Raw genomic sequence first — 17,746 nt, forward strand, 5'->3', positions numbered from 1 at the left:
ACTTAACTAAAATTCTTACAATTACAACCAAGCAGGACCTTTACGTTAAAACATTACATTACATTTTAATGGCCTTTCTATTAGTACTATGCTGAATAGTACAAAAGTAATTTTTCAGTTCCTTATAAAACACAGTAAAACATGTTGTTTTTTGTTGGACAATTTACACTTAAGAATATGAAACTTAATCAACAAAATAAACCGAATATTTAAAGTATCATGGTAAACAATATAGGGAGCATGTCATAAACTGTCACTGAACTAATGTGCGAATATAAAGTACCAACTTTACCTTAAATCAGAAACCTGAAACATTTTTCAAAATATCTTCTTTTGTGTCTGCGGGTGAGTAAATGATGAGAAAATTATCATTTTGGGGTGAACTAACCCTTTAAATGACCCAAAGCACGAAGCAAAGCATCAATTCAGACTAACTATAACTCATTAGTGTAACAAAATGAAAGTTTTACGCATATATATGGTGTTTGTTGATGTTTCTTACTCGGAGTAATCTGAGTCTGAGTAACTGTAACTTGATGCATCGGAATCAGTTTCGCTTCCTCCTTCATCCTCCTCATTTTCGCGTAAATCCGTCCCGGTTTCTTCTGTAATCCGTCCAGAAGCCATCAGAGCATTTTATGCCCAATAAAACATTTTGGGAGCTACTAAAATGAACGTGTAAGGCGGATTCTGCTATTTAACAGCAGCAACGTCCTGCCATGTTATCAGCATACGGGTCTCGCCCGAACGCCACATGACGCGCTACTCAAACTGTGATTGGTGGAATGGAGCCGTTTCCATAGCAGCACGGAAGCTTTTGTTGTACAGCGTGGAAAGAAGTTACGCGTTAAGATAAACGACAACAGCTCAGGTGACTTCGGTATCTATAATAGTAAACTTCGGTATTTAAAATAGAAAAATAAATAAAAACATCATTAAAAACTGAATCTGAAAAATGTGTGCGTTATTTAAATGTAACCATAAAAATACAATATGACGATGCTAAATAAAGAAAGGGGAAATGTCGATTTAAATGTCGTAAATACTAATTATATATATAAATATACATATATTGTGGGTTCAGTTTGCACTCGAGTGGCCTCCAAAAACCGCACGAGGTCTTTAAATCCCCTCAAGCACGCCAGAAAGAAAAAAAACTGCTCGGCTTTCAAAATTCAACCGAAAAAAGCAACAAATAAACAAACAAATCCACAAGAGATGATGAAATAAACAATTTGTACAAACCTGTACAGAAGCACACTCCTTATCGAATCAAAATCCTCCAAGTTTGTAGAGAAAGACTGGAAAGGTCTCCCATCCGAGCAAGTGCTGAACATTATTTATGCCTCATGCTTAAAACAAGCCGCTTCGCCGTTAGGAATAAATTAGCATTTAATTATTATCATCGACGCCGTCATTAGAGATCATTTGATAATAATAAACAAACTCCTGGGTCATTGAATATATATGTATATATATATTCGGGATTCAACGATGAAGTGTTGAGTATTTGGTGGGCTTTCTCCGTTTAAAAGCAGATGTTGTTGAAATCCGAGGCTGCAGTTTTACCAGACGATTGACAATCCAGTTTGTTAAAAATATAGGCTATATAAATAAAAAAGTACGTCTTGAGTATTTCTCCAGACTGCGACTGACGGACTGACTGGGTCGATGCTCGTCAAAGCCTCTTTCTCTCATAGCAAATGGAGCGTGTGTGTGTGTGTGTGTGTGTGTGTGAGGGAGAGAGAGTGATCTGTCTCCAGTATAAGTGCCACAGAAACGTATCGTTTACCCGTTTCAACATTTAATCTGCTGCAAATCATATATCTTCATATATATCCATAGTATAGCCTGTAAATGTAAAACATATGTGGGCATCGGAGCGTTTGGTTTATATACTAGAAGTCACACATTATATCTGTCAAGTGTCAACTGACTCGTAACCAGTGTTGGTGAAAGTTACTTTGGAAAGTAACGGATTGTATTGCGTTACTTCTCAAAAAAGTAACTAGTTGCGTTACTTAGTTACTTTTTATACTTGGCTAAATAATGCGTTACGTTACTTTTGCATTGCTTCTTACCTGGCTGAGTATAAAACCTGCAAAAACAATAAATAAATACGCAAATATATAAATAAATATTAATTTCAGTAGGGGAATTACCAAGCTACGTCACACGGGTTCAACTGCTCATAAAAAACAACAACAAAAAAACTATTGCAATAGCAAATATGTGGTGTAGGATGCCAAAATCGAAAACTTTATTGTACACCACACTGCTTTTAATGCCAACCGCAGACGTTTTTGGCTTCATAAGAGCTGAATGGAGTGAAGACCTAATTTAAAATGCTGGACTCTGCAGTTCTCAGTGTATATCAGGTAAGTTGACGCTTTGCTGAATCACACACATTACTTGCTTTTGATTGCAGCAATGATTTCAGTGAAAACAGTTAAATATGGTGAATTAAACTGCGGACACTGAATGCTCAGAATGAAATGTACAAATGTATGTTCACATACCCTGCCATACAGGTGCGGTTCGCTGTCAGAATGCAGTTTGTTTTGCTTGTTGATGATTACCCAGGCCTTGTACAGCTCCGTCTTCTTTCTTTGTCTTTGGCTAGGCAGAATCCCGGTTTTAGGACTACACAGTGTTGAATCTGGTAATCATGGAGCATTATTTCTTGCACATGACCACGAGAACAAAATTGTAGGCATCCAAAGACTTGTAGATCTTTAACTTCTCTCTTGTAAAATCACTTCAGTGAGATAGTTGTATATTTCGTGCTGGATGCTTGGCCATTTCGTATCCATTGGGAGGGTGCTATCGCAAATGCACCTGTCAGACGAACGCCGCTCACTGAAACGTTAATTTTGCAGAATCACTGTGCTTATCACTGGATGACAAGCTGTTATAATATGCTGAAAGCATTATGTAAATAATATATATATAATATGTAATATAACTTATCTCTAATACAACAACAAACTCTGTATACCGCATCAGATGTCATTCCCTGGCTGTAAATGCTAGCACTCCTGTTTTTTTTTTTTGTAACCTTGCTGCGCACGCATCCTAACTGGTAATTCGTCTACAGCTTCCGAGAATCCAAAAAGAGCCACATATTGATAAATAATACTGTAAAACATTGTATCATATTGTAAAATAATGATAAAGAGCTGTTTTAACATTAAGTCATGATTAAATAACTCTAGATTCAGGTATGAAACAGTTTGAAAACAAGCAGGAAATGACATGACCACATTGAAATGGTCTATAAATATTAGTAAAAATGTATTAATCTTATTACGCTCAGAAAAAAATAACCAGGGGACAGTTTAGAAACTGAACTAAACTGAACTTCAACTCTGAAAACTGGACTGACACAGTTCCAATTTACTAGAACTTCTATTTTAAGCTGCTTTGAAACAATCTACAATGTAAAAGCGCTATAGACATTAAGTTGAATTGAATTTTATTTTAACCGGACAGAAAATATAGATGCCAGGGGGTAAGCATAAATCAAATACAAATATACCAAATGTACATATGTAATAATTGAATAAATACTTTGTAGAGTTCACAAAGGTTTAAAGTGCGTAGGGCTTTCTTATTTAGAGGGTCTCTGATACTACTAATATATAAACATAATTCAGTCATCAATATCTTAAAATTCGGTGTCTTGTTGGTAAATTTACATTGATGAATGTAAAATTTTGTTAGCAAAATAATTAAATTAATTAAATAAAAACTATTTTCCTCTTGATTAGGGTACATAGTAAAGCCAAAAAGTACGTTTTCCTTCAACAATGACAGAGGTTTAGAACACTGCAATTTGTTATTAATACATTTTTGCACCTCACCCCATAAGTTGACTATGGAAGCCCGTTCCTGCCTCTGAATAAAAAAAAATTAATTGGAAAAAAATAATAATAAGTAAAAACAAAAAAACGTAAAAAAAAAAAAAATGTAAGGAATTCTGACTTTATAACTCGGAATTCTGACTTTATAACTCAGAATTTTCACTTAATAACTCGCAATTCTGACTTTATAACTCAGAATTCTGACTTAATAACCCGCAATTCTGACTTTACAACTCAGAATTTTGACTTTATAACTCAGAATTTTCACTTAATAACTCGCAATTCTGACTTTATAACTCAGAATTCTGACTTAATAACTCGCAATTCTGACTTTACAACTCAGAATTTTGACTTTATAACTCAGAATTTTCACTTAATAACTCGCAATTCTGACTTTATAACTCAGAATTCTGACTTAATAACCCGCAATTCTGACTTTACAACTCAGAATTTAGACTTTATAACTCAGAATTTTCACTTAATAACTCGCAATTCTGACTTTATAACTCAGAATTCTGACTTAATAACCCGCAATTCTGACTTTACAACTCAGAATTTTGACTTTATAACTCAGAATTTTCACTTAATAACTCGCAATTCTGACTTTATAACTCAGAATTCTGACTTAATAACTCGCAATTCTGACTTTACAACTTAGAATTTTGACTTTATAATTCAGAATTTTGACTTTATAACTCAGAATTCTGACTTTATAACTCGCAATTCTGACTTTATAACTCGGAATTCTGACTTTATAACTCAGAATTCTGACATAATAACTCGCAATTCTGACTTTATAACTCGGAATTTTGACTTTATAACTCGCAATTCTGACTTTATAACTCGGAATTTTGACTTTATAACTCGCAATTCTGACTTTATAACTCGGAATTCTGACTTTATAACTCAGAACTCTGACTTTATAACTCAGAATTCTGACTTAATAACTCGCAATTCTGACTTTACAACTCAGAATTCTGACTATATAACTCGCAATTCTGACTTTATAACTCAGAATTCTGACTATATAACTCGCAATTCTGACTTTATAATTCAGAATTTTGACTTTATAACTCAGAATTCTGACTTTATAACTCGCAATTCTGACTTTATAACTCTGAATTCTGACTTAATAACTCAGAATTCAGACATAATAACTCGCAATTCTGACTTTATAACTCTGAATTTTGACTTTATAACTCGGAATTCTGACTTTATAACTCGGAATTCTGACATAATAACTCGCAATTCTAACTTTATAACCCAGAATTCTGACCAAAAAGTACGTTTTCCTTCAACAATGACAGAGGTTTAGAACACTGCAATTTGTTATTAATACATTTTTGCACCTCACCCCATAAGTTGACTATGGAAGCCCGTTCCTGCCTCTGAATAAAAAAAAAATTAATTGGAAAAAAAAAAATAAGTAAAAACAAAAAAACGTAAAAAAAAAAAAATGTAAGGAATTCTGACTTTATAACTCGGAATTCTGACTTTATAACTCAGAATTTTCACTTAATAACTCGCAATTCTGACTTTATAACTCAGAATTCTGACTTAATAACCCGCAATTCTGACTTTACAACTCAGAATTTTGACTTTATAACTCAGAATTTTCACTTAATAACTCGCAATTCTGACTTTATAACTCAAAATTCTGACTTAATAACCCGCAATTCTGACTTTACAACTCAGAATTTTGACTTTATAACTCAGAATTTTCACTTAATAACTCGCAATTCTGACTTTATAACTCAGAATTCTGACTTAATAACCCGCAATTCTGACTTTACAACTTAGAATTTTGACTTTATAATTCAGAATTTTGACTTTATAACTCAGAATTCTGACTTTATAACTCGCAATTCTGACTTTATAACTCGGAATTCTGACTTTATAACTCAGAATTCTGACATATTAACTCGCAATTCTGACTTTATAACTCGGAATTTTGACTTTATAACTCGCAATTCTGACTTTATAACTCGGAATTCTGACTTTATAACTCGGAATTCTGACTTTATAACTCGGAATTCTGACATAATAACTCGCAATTCTAACTTTATAACTCAGAACTCTGACTTTATAACTCAAAATTCTGACTATATAACTCGCAATTCTGACTTTATAACTCAGAATTCTGACTATATAACGCGCAATTCTGACTTTATAATTCAGAATTTTGACTTTATAACTCAGAATTCTGACTTTATAACTCGCAATTCTGACTTTATAACTCTGAATTTTGACTTTATAACTCGGAATTCTGACTTTATAACTCGGAATTCTGACATAATAACTCGCAATTCTAACTTTATAACCCAGAATTCTGACCAAAAAGTACGTTTTCCTTCAACAATGACAGAGGTTTAGAACACTGCAATTTGTTATTAATACATTTTTGCACCTCACCCCATAAGTTGACTATGGAAGCCCGTTCCTGCCTCTGAATAAAAAAAAATTAATTGGAAAAAAATAATAATAAGTAAAAACAAAAAAACGTAAAAAAAAAAAAATGTAAGGAATTCTGACTTTATAACTCGGAATTCTGACTTTATAACTCAGAATTTTCACTTAATAACTCGCAATTCTGACTTTATAACTCAGAATTCTGACTTAATAACCCGCAATTCTGACTTTACAACTCAGAATTTTGACTTTATAACTCAGAATTTTCACTTAATAACTCGCAATTCTGACTTTATAACTCAGAATTCTGACTTAATAACTCGCAATTCTGACTTTACAACTCAGAATTTTGACTTTATAACTCAGAATTTTCACTTAATAACTCGCAATTCTGACTTTATAACTCAGAATTCTGACTTAATAACCCGCAATTCTGACTTTACAACTCAGAATTTAGACTTTATAACTCAGAATTTTCACTTAATAACTCGCAATTCTGACTTTATAACTCAGAATTCTGACTTAATAACCCGCAATTCTGACTTTACAACTCAGAATTTTGACTTTATAACTCAGAATTTTCACTTAATAACTCGCAATTCTGACTTTATAACTCAGAATTCTGACTTAATAACTCGCAATTCTGACTTTACAACTTAGAATTTTGACTTTATAATTCAGAATTTTGACTTTATAACTCAGAATTCTGACTTTATAACTCGCAATTCTGACTTTATAACTCGGAATTCTGACTTTATAACTCAGAATTCTGACATAATAACTCGCAATTCTGACTTTATAACTCGGAATTTTGACTTTATAACTCGCAATTCTGACTTTATAACTCGGAATTTTGACTTTATAACTCGCAATTCTGACTTTATAACTCGGAATTCTGACTTTATAACTCAGAACTCTGACTTTATAACTCAGAATTCTGACTTAATAACTCGCAATTCTGACTTTACAACTCAGAATTCTGACTATATAACTCGCAATTCTGACTTTATAACTCAGAATTCTGACTATATAACTCGCAATTCTGACTTTATAATTCAGAATTTTGACTTTATAACTCAGAATTCTGACTTTATAACTCGCAATTCTGACTTTATAACTCTGAATTCTGACTTAATAACTCAGAATTCAGACATAATAACTCGCAATTCTGACTTTATAACTCTGAATTTTGACTTTATAACTCGGAATTCTGACTTTATAACTCGGAATTCTGACATAATAACTCGCAATTCTAACTTTATAACCCAGAATTCTGACCAAAAAGTACGTTTTCCTTCAACAATGACAGAGGTTTAGAACACTGCAATTTGTTATTAATACATTTTTGCACCTCACCCCATAAGTTGACTATGGAAGCCCGTTCCTGCCTCTGAATAAAAAAAAATTAATTGGAAAAAAAAATAAGTAAAAACAAAAAAACGTAAAAAAAAAAAAATGTAAGGAATTCTGACTTTATAACTCGGAATTCTGACTTTATAACTCAGAATTTTCACTTAATAACTCGCAATTCTGACTTTATAACTCAGAATTCTGACTTAATAACCCGCAATTCTGACTTTACAACTCAGAATTTTGACTTTATAACTCAGAATTTTCACTTAATAACTCGCAATTCTGACTTTATAACTCAGAATTCTGACTTAATAACCCGCAATTCTGACTTTACAACTCAGAATTTTGACTTTATAACTCAGAATTTTCACTTAATAACTCGCAATTCTGACTTTATAACTCAGAATTCTGACTTAATAACCCGCAATTCTGACTTTACAACTCAGAATTTTGACTTTATAACTCAGAATTTTCACTTAATAACTCGCAATTCTGACTTTATAACTCAGAATTCTGACTTAATAACCCGCAATTCTGACTTTACAACTCAGAATTTTGACTTTATAACTCAGAATTTTCACTTAATAACTCGCAATTCTGACTTTATAACTCAGAATTCTGACTTAATAACCCGCAATTCTGACTTTACAACTCAGAATTTTGACTTTATAACTCAGAATTTTCACTTAATAACTCGCAATTCTGACTTTATAACTCAGAATTCTGACTTAATAACTCGCAATTCTGACTTTACAACTTAGAATTTTGACTTTATAATTCAGAATTTTGACTTTATAACTCAGAATTCTGACTTTATAACTCGCAATTCTGACTTTATAACTCGGAATTCTGACTTTATAACTCAGAATTCTGACATAATAACTCGCAATTCTGACTTTATAACTCGGAATTTTGACTTTATAACTCGCAATTCTGACTTTATAACTCGGAATTCTGACTTTATAACTCGGAATTCTGACTTTATAACTCGGAATTCTGACATAATAACTCGCAATTCTAACTTTATAACTCAGAACTCTGACTTTATAACTCAGAATTCTGACTTAATAACTCGCAATTCTGACTATATAACTCGGAATTCTGACTTTATAATTCAGAATTTTGACTTTATAACTCAAAATTCTGACTTTATAACTCGCAATTCTGACTTTATAACTCTGAATTCTGACTTATTAACTCAGAATTCAGACATAATAACTCGCAATTCTGACTTTATAACTCTGAATTTTGACTTTATAACTCGGAATTCTGACTTTATAACTCGGAACTCTGACTTTATAACTCGAATTCTGACTTTATAACTCGGAATTCTGACATAATAACTCGCAATTCTAACTTTATAACCCAGAATTCTGACTTTATAACTCGCAATTCTGACTTTATAACTCGGAATTCTGACTTTATAACTCAGAATTCTGACTTTATAACTCAGAATTGCGACTTAATAACTCAGAATTCTGACTTTATAACTCGCAATTCTGACTTTATAACTCGGAATTCTGACTTTATAACTCAGAATTTTGACTTTATAACACAGAATTCTGACTTTATAACTCAGAGTTTTGACTTTATAACTCACAATTCTGACTTTATAACTCAGAATTCTGACATAATAACTCGCAATTCTGACTTTATAACTCAGAATTTTGACTTTATAACTCAGAATTCTGACTTTATAACTCAGAGTTTTGACTTTTTAACTCACAATTCTGACTTTATAACTCGGAATTCTGACTTTTTAACTCGCAATTGTGACTTTATAACTCAGAATTGTGACTTCATAACTCGCAATTCTGACTTAATAACTCAGAATTCTGACTTTATAACTCAGAATTCTGACATAATAACTTGCAATTCTGACTTTATAACTCAGAATTCTGACTTTAAACCTCAGAATTGCGACTTAATAACTCAGAATTGGGACTTTATAACTCAGAATTCTGACTTTATAACTTGCAATTCTGACTTAATAACTCAGAATTCAGATTTTTTTATTTAATTTTTTTACTTTTGTTTTTTTCCAATTTATTTTATTTTATTTTTTTAGTCAGTGGCGGCAACGGGCTTCCATAGTTGACTGAGTATGCACAATGCCAAAATAAATGTAAAGCAGTCTCCTCATATTCATTACAAAAAATAATAATAATAATAATAAAATACAATTTACATCAATCCCACTTTTAAATTTTTGTAAATAATGTTTTGCTGGATAAAATCTGTGGAGAATTTATAGGACATTTTTTTGATTTTATTTTTAACATGATATTTCTGTAGTAACAGCCACACTTTTTTCCAGCAAATCAGTTGATCCTTTAATAAAGACATCCAAAAAGATTGAATATAAGGTACTGGAATGATTTCTCTTTGGAAAAGGGTACGGATAGCCTTATTATTACTCTTGGTTTACGTAGTAAAACAGCTTTTGCCAACATATGATTTAGTATATAATAATGGTAAACCCATAGTCTGTAAAAGGGTAAACCACACACCTAGCGGTTGCAAAATGCACCTACAAGCTGATTTCCACCCGGAACGTTTCTCGGAGTCGTGTTGCATGATGGGAATACGCATTCGCATATGCATGGTGAAGTCTAGAAGGGATACAGCACATCAATACTGTATAATTTTAATGACACTGTACAACAATAATACATATTATTACAATACTGTGAGGTTAGGGTTTAGGGTGGACTTTAATAAAAGACAATTTAATGCGTACTTTAAGAAATAATATAAATAATTATCGTTAACTTTTAGCCGCAGCTGTATCCCTTTCTAGCACACATGGACAAAAAAGTTTTTAAATAGTTTCCTTTGTATTTCTATCGTACTGGTGCGCATATTTATTACACATATTACACTAGATATACTTTTATAAATTATAATGCGCCTGATCTATATAATTTAAGACATATAGCAAAAGCAGACTGCTAACCAATGAAAATGAAGGGCTCCACCGAGGAGGATTGTGGGTAGGAGCTTATGCGCAGATAATTTTTATTTTACATCTGATTGAGGACGAAATAACATTTATTTCTGATGCAAAGTGCTTAGTAATGCAACAATGATTGTAATGCTGCAAAAATGTGGGTGTTGTTTAACTCACCGCTATTTCATCAGAGAACACTGAACTCATGCTGAACTTTCAGCATTATTGATCATTCATCTCTATGTCTCTAAGCCTAATTAAAGTAGGATCTGATTATGGAAACCAGTCAGCGGTATTGATTGATTACGAACTGTTATTCTGGAGAGCTTGAGACGTTGTTTATCTTACCGGTTGTTCTAGCTGACGTCATCGCCTCACCATCCCCGTGCGTGTTATTGTCATTGGTGGGGCGGCTGCCGAGCGCCTTCTAAAGTTAAGACTATACTTTCAGGGATCATTTCTATAGTTCTTAACTAGGAAATGTGTTTCTAAAGTGTCGAGTCTCCCAAACCACGATGAAGAGTGACGGTGTACTCCTCTGAGCGTGAATCAGATAATAGTCTGTGATTGATTCATGGATATTTATCATTGATGAACGTTCTGCGATTCTTAATGGGTCATAGAGGAGGAGTACATGAGCAGAGTGGTTCATTTATTTACAAGTCAATAATAGATGCAGAGAAAATGAAACTGAAGACCCAAAGCATAGCCTTATATCTGTACTTCCCAGCTTATCATTTTCTCAAACAGCGCCATCTGCTGTTGAGTTGGGTGAAGCGGCAGGTACGGAGACCCAGCTGCTCGCTCAGACCAGCGCTTACTAGCAAGTAGCAGCATCAGACACGCGAGTAAAGTTGATTTTATTAAAGGGATATTCCTGAAAATGACCGGGTTTTATGGCATAAATCAACGTGGTGTAAAATATTACACTAACAAACAATTATTTCAGTGTTTGATTTGATCAAAATTAGTGTCAAACGTTGCCATTATTTTATATTTACAGTGTTATTGTACCATTCTGGAACAAATTTCTAGCAATGTTTTCTGGCTAAATAAAAAACGTTTAGGTAAAAATGTTAAAAAAAATGTATAAAACATAACGCAATTATTATTTGTAACATATTTTAGTGCTGTTGCTCTACTGTACATATTACTATATTATCTATCTGAAAGTGCTACTATAGACAATAACAGTAACACAATAACAGTTTAACAATTGTTAATAAGTTCTGTACTGATTACAAATAATTTTATAAATTATTGATAAATGTACATTTTAATAAATCAGTCAGATCTGAGTTTCAATAGTCATGTCAAATCAGTTAGTAAATCAGCATACTATCATCTCAAAAACATTGCAAGAATTAGATGCTTTGTTTCCAGTGAAGACTTAGAGAAACTTGTTTATGCTTTTATCAGCAGCAGGGTGGATTACTGTAACGGCTTCCTCACTGGCCTTGCCAAAAAGACAGTCAGACAGTTACAGCTCATCCAGAACGCTGCGGCCAGAACGCTTCTGACCAGAACCAGGAAATCAGAGCACATCACACCTGTCCTCAGGTCTTTACACTGGCTCCCAGTTACATTTAGAATAGATTTTAAAGTATTATTACTGGTCTATAAATCACTAAATGGCCTAGGAGCTCAATACATTACAGATATGCTCACTGAATACAAACCCAACAGATCACTCAGATCTTTAGGATCAAATAAACTAGAAATTCTAAGAGTTCAGTCAAAGCAGGGAGAATCTGCTTTCAGCTACTAACAGCGCCCCCTGCTGCTGGAATCAGCTTCCAGAAATGATCAGATGTGCTCCAACATTAAGCACGTTCAAATCAAGACTGAAAACACATCTGTTTAGCTGTGCCTTTACTGAATGAGCACTGTGCTACGTCCGACAGATCGCTTTATGTTTTTCTCTTTTCCTTCTTTTATAACACGTTTTATCTGTTTTTATGCTTATTTTTTATTTTTTATTTTTATTTATTACTTTTTACAATTTTTATTATTTGTTTTTATTTCTCTTATACTTGTTTATTTTATTTCTGTTTATGTAAAGCACTTTGAATTGCCACTGTGTATGAAATGTGCTATATGAATAAACTTACCTTGCCTAAATCTTATAAATGTATTTTATTTCGTTTTATACACAATTGCTGTCAATAGACGTAGAGCAGTGGTCACCAAACTTGTTCCTGGAGGGCCGGTGTCCTGCAGATTTTAGCTCCAACCCTAATCAAACACACCTGATCAAGCTAATCAAGGTCTTACTAAGTATACTTGAAACACCCAGGCAGGTGTCTTGAGGAAAGTTGGAGCTAAATCCTACAGGACACCGGCCCTCCAGGACCGAGATTGGTGCCCCTGCTGTAGAGTAACCATTTTCAAAAACTGGGCTAAGACTGAAAGGTGGACATAAGGGATATTTCAATGGTCCTCTGCGATAGTGACAAAACAACTCAACATTTTGACTTGCAGTGCTTACACAATGCCAAAGGGACAAAGGAATTTGGGGGCACTGACTTTAAATGAGAAAGAAATATAATTTTGACAAACGAGTGACCAGTTTTGGGAACAATGTGAGCTTTTGCAAGCGAGCTATAATGTTGTGCTGATCTGTAGTATTGTATTACTACACAACCTTTTAGTGTCGAGCAAGACACTACTACCAATCGAGAGTAACTTCGATACTTTTAACCAGAAGGTATTATGAGATACTTGCAAATTCGAAACACTATTAATCATTAATCACTCTGTAAGTGCGTACAGTCTGTTATTGTTCATTATACTGAACCACTCTGCTCGTTTACTCGTCCTCCATGATCCATAAAGAATCGCAGAACGTTCATCAATGATAAAGATCCATAAATTAATCACAGACTATTATCTGATTCACGCTCAGAGGAGTACACCGTTATTCTTCTTCGTGGTTTGGGAGACTCGACATTTTAGAAACACATTTCCTGGTTAAGTACTGTAGAAATGATCCCTGAAAGTATAGTCTTAACTTCAACAGGCGCTCGGCAGGAGCCCCATCAATGACAACATCAAGCTCGAGGACGGTGAGAGGCGATGACATCAACTGACATCCTGGTGAGAAAAACAACGCCTTAAACTCTTCAGGTTAACAGCTCAAGCTTCTACAGAAACACGCTCTCATAAATAAAGAACGAGCTTAGTGTAAAACGCAACGTTGTTAGTGGATATTTTAGATAAAATCCTCACATTTCTGCGTAAATTCGCTTTTGATGAAACAGCGGTGACCACGCACGTTTTTGTGATGGTTCAATCGCTGCATTGCATCATGATTGGTTAAGAGTTTTATCAACTCGTTTGGACAAATATGGTTTAACTAATTATATTCTTTTAACACAAAATAAATTTAAAGATAGTAATTTTAAACGCCTACAGTTGCCACTAAAATGTGACTTTAATGTACCTATCTCATTTACAATAATTAAACCTATATCACCTATAGGCCTGTTTTTGGCAATAAAATTCCCCACTCTTTTTTTATTTCTCTCTCTCACACAAGCACACAGAGAAAATTCATATAAGTATTATAAAAGCTTGATAGAAACTTGAGTTGTTAAGCGGAAGAGTTTGAGGCGTTGTTTTTCTCACCAGGATTCCCAATTGACGTCATCGCCTCACCGTCCTCGAGTTTGATGTTGTCATTGATGGGGCTGCTGCCGAGCGCCTAATTGATTTAAGACTATACTTACAGGGATCATTTCTGTAGTTCTTAACTAGGAAGTGTGTTTCTAAAGTGTCGAGTCTCCCAAACCACGATGAAGAGTGAAGATGTACTCCTCTGAGCGTAAATCAGATAATAGTCTGTGATTGCATCATAGAAAATTATCATTGATGAACGTTCTGCGACTCTTACAAAGTCGAAGATGAGGAGGGCACGAGCAGAGTGGTTCATTTAATAATCTGGTAAATATAAAACTATAATCTAAAACAATAGCACTGAACAAATGTACATTGACAGTTATATGTTTAACATGTTACTTAATATGAGCTAAATGTTGATTGGATCAGAAGTGAAAAGTATCAAATTACTCATACTCAAATAGTGTACCTCAAAAGTTGTATTTTACCAAGTAGATTTATAAATGTCAACTTTTACTTTCCCTGGAGTGAATTGTTAGTGTTGTCTCTAACTCCACTATTTGCCTTGAATCTGCAGTCACTGTATTATGTCTTCCAATAGACATTGGCTGAGTAGTCCTGTGATTCCTGTCCAATCAAATCACACATAGAAGGTAAATCGCCTCATATCTCGTGAAATTAGTAATTAATATTTCTTATAATGCAGGCCTGTATTGTGTTTCAAAGCCAAATATAAGCGGATGCTATGCTGTACTTTCATATAAGTCTATTAATATCCCGTTACATGTTTGTCCTCGAATTTATAAAACTGACTGGAGATCAGAAGAAAGAGTATAAAACCTGTTCAGTGATTCACCATTGGGTGGCGATATGAGAGAAATACATGAGTCATGTGGATTTTACATTACACAGATCGCCCCCCAGTGGAGAATCAATCAATTCTTGAAAACGTTAGTGCACTCTCACCGCCCCCCAACTCCCCCTGCTGATAATCAAAGACTACCTGTTTGTCTGGCATTAAAGGGCACATAGTTTACCTCTTTTTTATGATTTAATATTAATATTATGGTTCTTCTGAGTGTGCCAGTTTAGGTTCAGTTTAAAACACAATTCAGATTGTTTTATTATAATGTGTTAAAAAGTGTCATGTTGGGGGCGTGTCCACAGTTCGCTGATTTAGGGGTGTGTTGCTTCACATGTAAATTAGTTTCGGCTTTCCGCCAACGTAACAAGGGGGCGGGGCCATGAGCTCACCCGCTCTGCGTTTGCAACAGAGTCTGACAGGGAGACTGAGAGAAGGAGCAGGAGTGAGAGGTTCAGCATTCAGTTGTACATGTACGACTCTGACACAGACCAAGCAGAGAGTACAAAATCATATGTGTCTTTGTACAGTTTTACAGCCAACTGTGTGCTAGTTTCAAGTACCGAGCTTGTACACAGAAACTAATAACCACCCACACTGAATTAACTTTGACTGAGGCACCGGATGCGCCGCGACACGGCACACCAGACACTCTCTGTGGCGCGGCAGAAACATGAAGTGTCCCGAATCGTCGCGCCACGCATTTTTGAATTCTAAACATAGGTTTCTGCAGCGGTCCGCAGCTTCCAGCCGTCGACTTGAGTGTACCCTGATAGAAACCTATGTTTAGAATTCAAAAACGCATGCTAGTTAAGATCACAGGGAGCTTCTGGGATCGCGAGAAATGCAAACGGCTGAAGTATAAGGTAGACTCAATGAGAAGTACACATGTTTGCAAACCCACCTAAAGATACAACCAATAATTCCGATTAGAGCGATAATGTGGAGAATATTGCTCTTGTGTTGAGCCCAATGAGCCTTGCATCTAAAAATAGAGCTAGCGTGTTCCTTTAGTGATATCGCTTCGACTCACGCTGAAAATGGCGGACGTGAATCAACAAACTGAGGATATGATGACGCGCCTGTCAATCAATATTGGTGGGCGGGGGGACCGCTCTCTTACGTAAAGTTGTGGTCGGTTTGAAAACTGCTCCAATTGGTCCACCGTTTTTAATGTTGTTAAATTGAAAAAAAAGCACTGGGTGTGTTTATATCACCCCAATATGACGGTCTATACACTATACATGCACATATGTCTGTCCAAACAGCTTGAAAAGTAGATTTTTCACCATAGGTGCCCTTTAAACAACAGCTCTGATTTTATTTGACAATTCAATTTAAATAAAAAAAGAAACAAAACAAAGGCAGACACAAATCTGTATAAATGAACGTATAAAGGTCCCTGAGACTGAATTACAGCAGTAAATGAGTTCAAATTTAACTGCCGACATATTTGACATTGAAAGACTGTTTAGTCAGCTTAACTAGATAATAAATATATAAAATTATCATCATAATAGGAAGGCTAGAAATGTCACATTTGGTGTGATGAGTGTGTGTGTGTGTGTGTGTGATAAAACTCCCTGAGACAACTGGTTTAAAGCATTTCTGTAAAATAAAAGGTGATACAAAACATGCATTTTTAATATTATATTATATTATATTATGTTATATTATATTATATTATATTATATTTTATTATATTATATTATATTATTATTATATTATATTATATTATATTTTATTATATTATGTTATATTATATTATTATTATTATAATATTATATTATATTTTATTATATTATATTATATTATTATTATATTATATTATATTATATTATATTATATTATATTATATTATATTATATTATATTATATTTTATTATATTATGTTATATTATATTATTATTATTATAATACTATATTATATTTTATTATATTATATTATTATTATATTATATTATATTATATTATATTATATTATATTATATTTTATTATATTATGTTATATTATATTATTATTATTATAATATTATATTATATTTTATTATATTATATTATTATTATATTATATTATATTATATTATTTTATATTATATTATATTATATTATATTATATTATATTATATTATATTATATTATTTTATATTATATTATATTATATTATATTATATTATATTATATTATATTATATTATATTATAGAAAGTCTGTGTCTCAGACATGATGATACTCAAATAAACACACATTATCAGTCAAGATTACTAGAAATAAAACAATTCATTCGGGCTAATTTAATCACTGTAAATAAATTATGATAAAATCAAACTACCTAAATATTTAACATTAATAGTCAGAAAATATAAAAAAAATATAATATAAAAGAAAGGCCAGATATGACAGTATATCCGTATATATGTATATATCAATATATATATATATATATATATATCAATATATATCAATATATATATATATATATATATATATATATATATATATATATATATATATATATATATATATATATGTATATATGTATATATATATATGTATATATATATATATATATATATGTATATATATATATATATATATATATATATATGTATATATATATATATATATATATATATATATATATATATATATATATATATATATATATATATATATATATATATATGCATAT

At 32.7% G+C, this 17,746-nt stretch overlaps 1 protein-coding gene and 3 non-coding genes across 5 annotated transcripts in view; 2 read left to right on the forward strand and 2 right to left on the reverse strand.

Moving 5' to 3' along the window:
• Window positions 1-1,702, reverse strand: part of intu (inturned planar cell polarity protein) — a 59,078-nt gene extending 57,376 nt beyond the window's left edge. The window contains exon 1 of one of the 2 annotated variants that reach the window (XM_056460985.1): window positions 1,246-1,702. In XM_056460985.1, coding sequence (XP_056316960.1) covers window positions 1,246-1,337 — 92 coding nt within the window. In that variant the 5' untranslated portion in view covers window positions 1,338-1,702. Of the gene's footprint in view, window positions 1-502; window positions 732-1,245 lie in introns of those variants that run through there. The other variant, XM_056460984.1, reaches the window with a different exon arrangement.
• A 9,308-nt stretch (window positions 1,703-11,010) lies between these two features.
• LOC130233029 (small nucleolar RNA U3) lies at window positions 11,011-11,223 on the forward strand. The gene has a single exon (XR_008838170.1). It is a non-coding gene; the product is annotated as a small nucleolar RNA U3 (small nucleolar RNA).
• Window positions 11,224-13,370: 2,147 nt separating this feature from the next.
• LOC130233031 (small nucleolar RNA U3) lies at window positions 13,371-13,583 on the reverse strand. The gene has a single exon (XR_008838172.1). It is a non-coding gene; the product is annotated as a small nucleolar RNA U3 (small nucleolar RNA).
• Window positions 13,584-14,289: 706 nt separating this feature from the next.
• On the forward strand, window positions 14,290-14,502 carry LOC130233030 (small nucleolar RNA U3). Its single transcript, XR_008838171.1, has one exon. It is a non-coding gene; the product is annotated as a small nucleolar RNA U3 (small nucleolar RNA).
• Window positions 14,503-17,746: the final 3,244 nt, after the last annotated feature.

Source organism: Danio aesculapii, chromosome 7 (genome assembly GCF_903798145.1).
Source record: "Danio aesculapii chromosome 7, fDanAes4.1, whole genome shotgun sequence".
In the NCBI taxonomy this organism is placed as follows: Eukaryota; Metazoa; Chordata; class Actinopteri; order Cypriniformes; family Danionidae; genus Danio; species Danio aesculapii.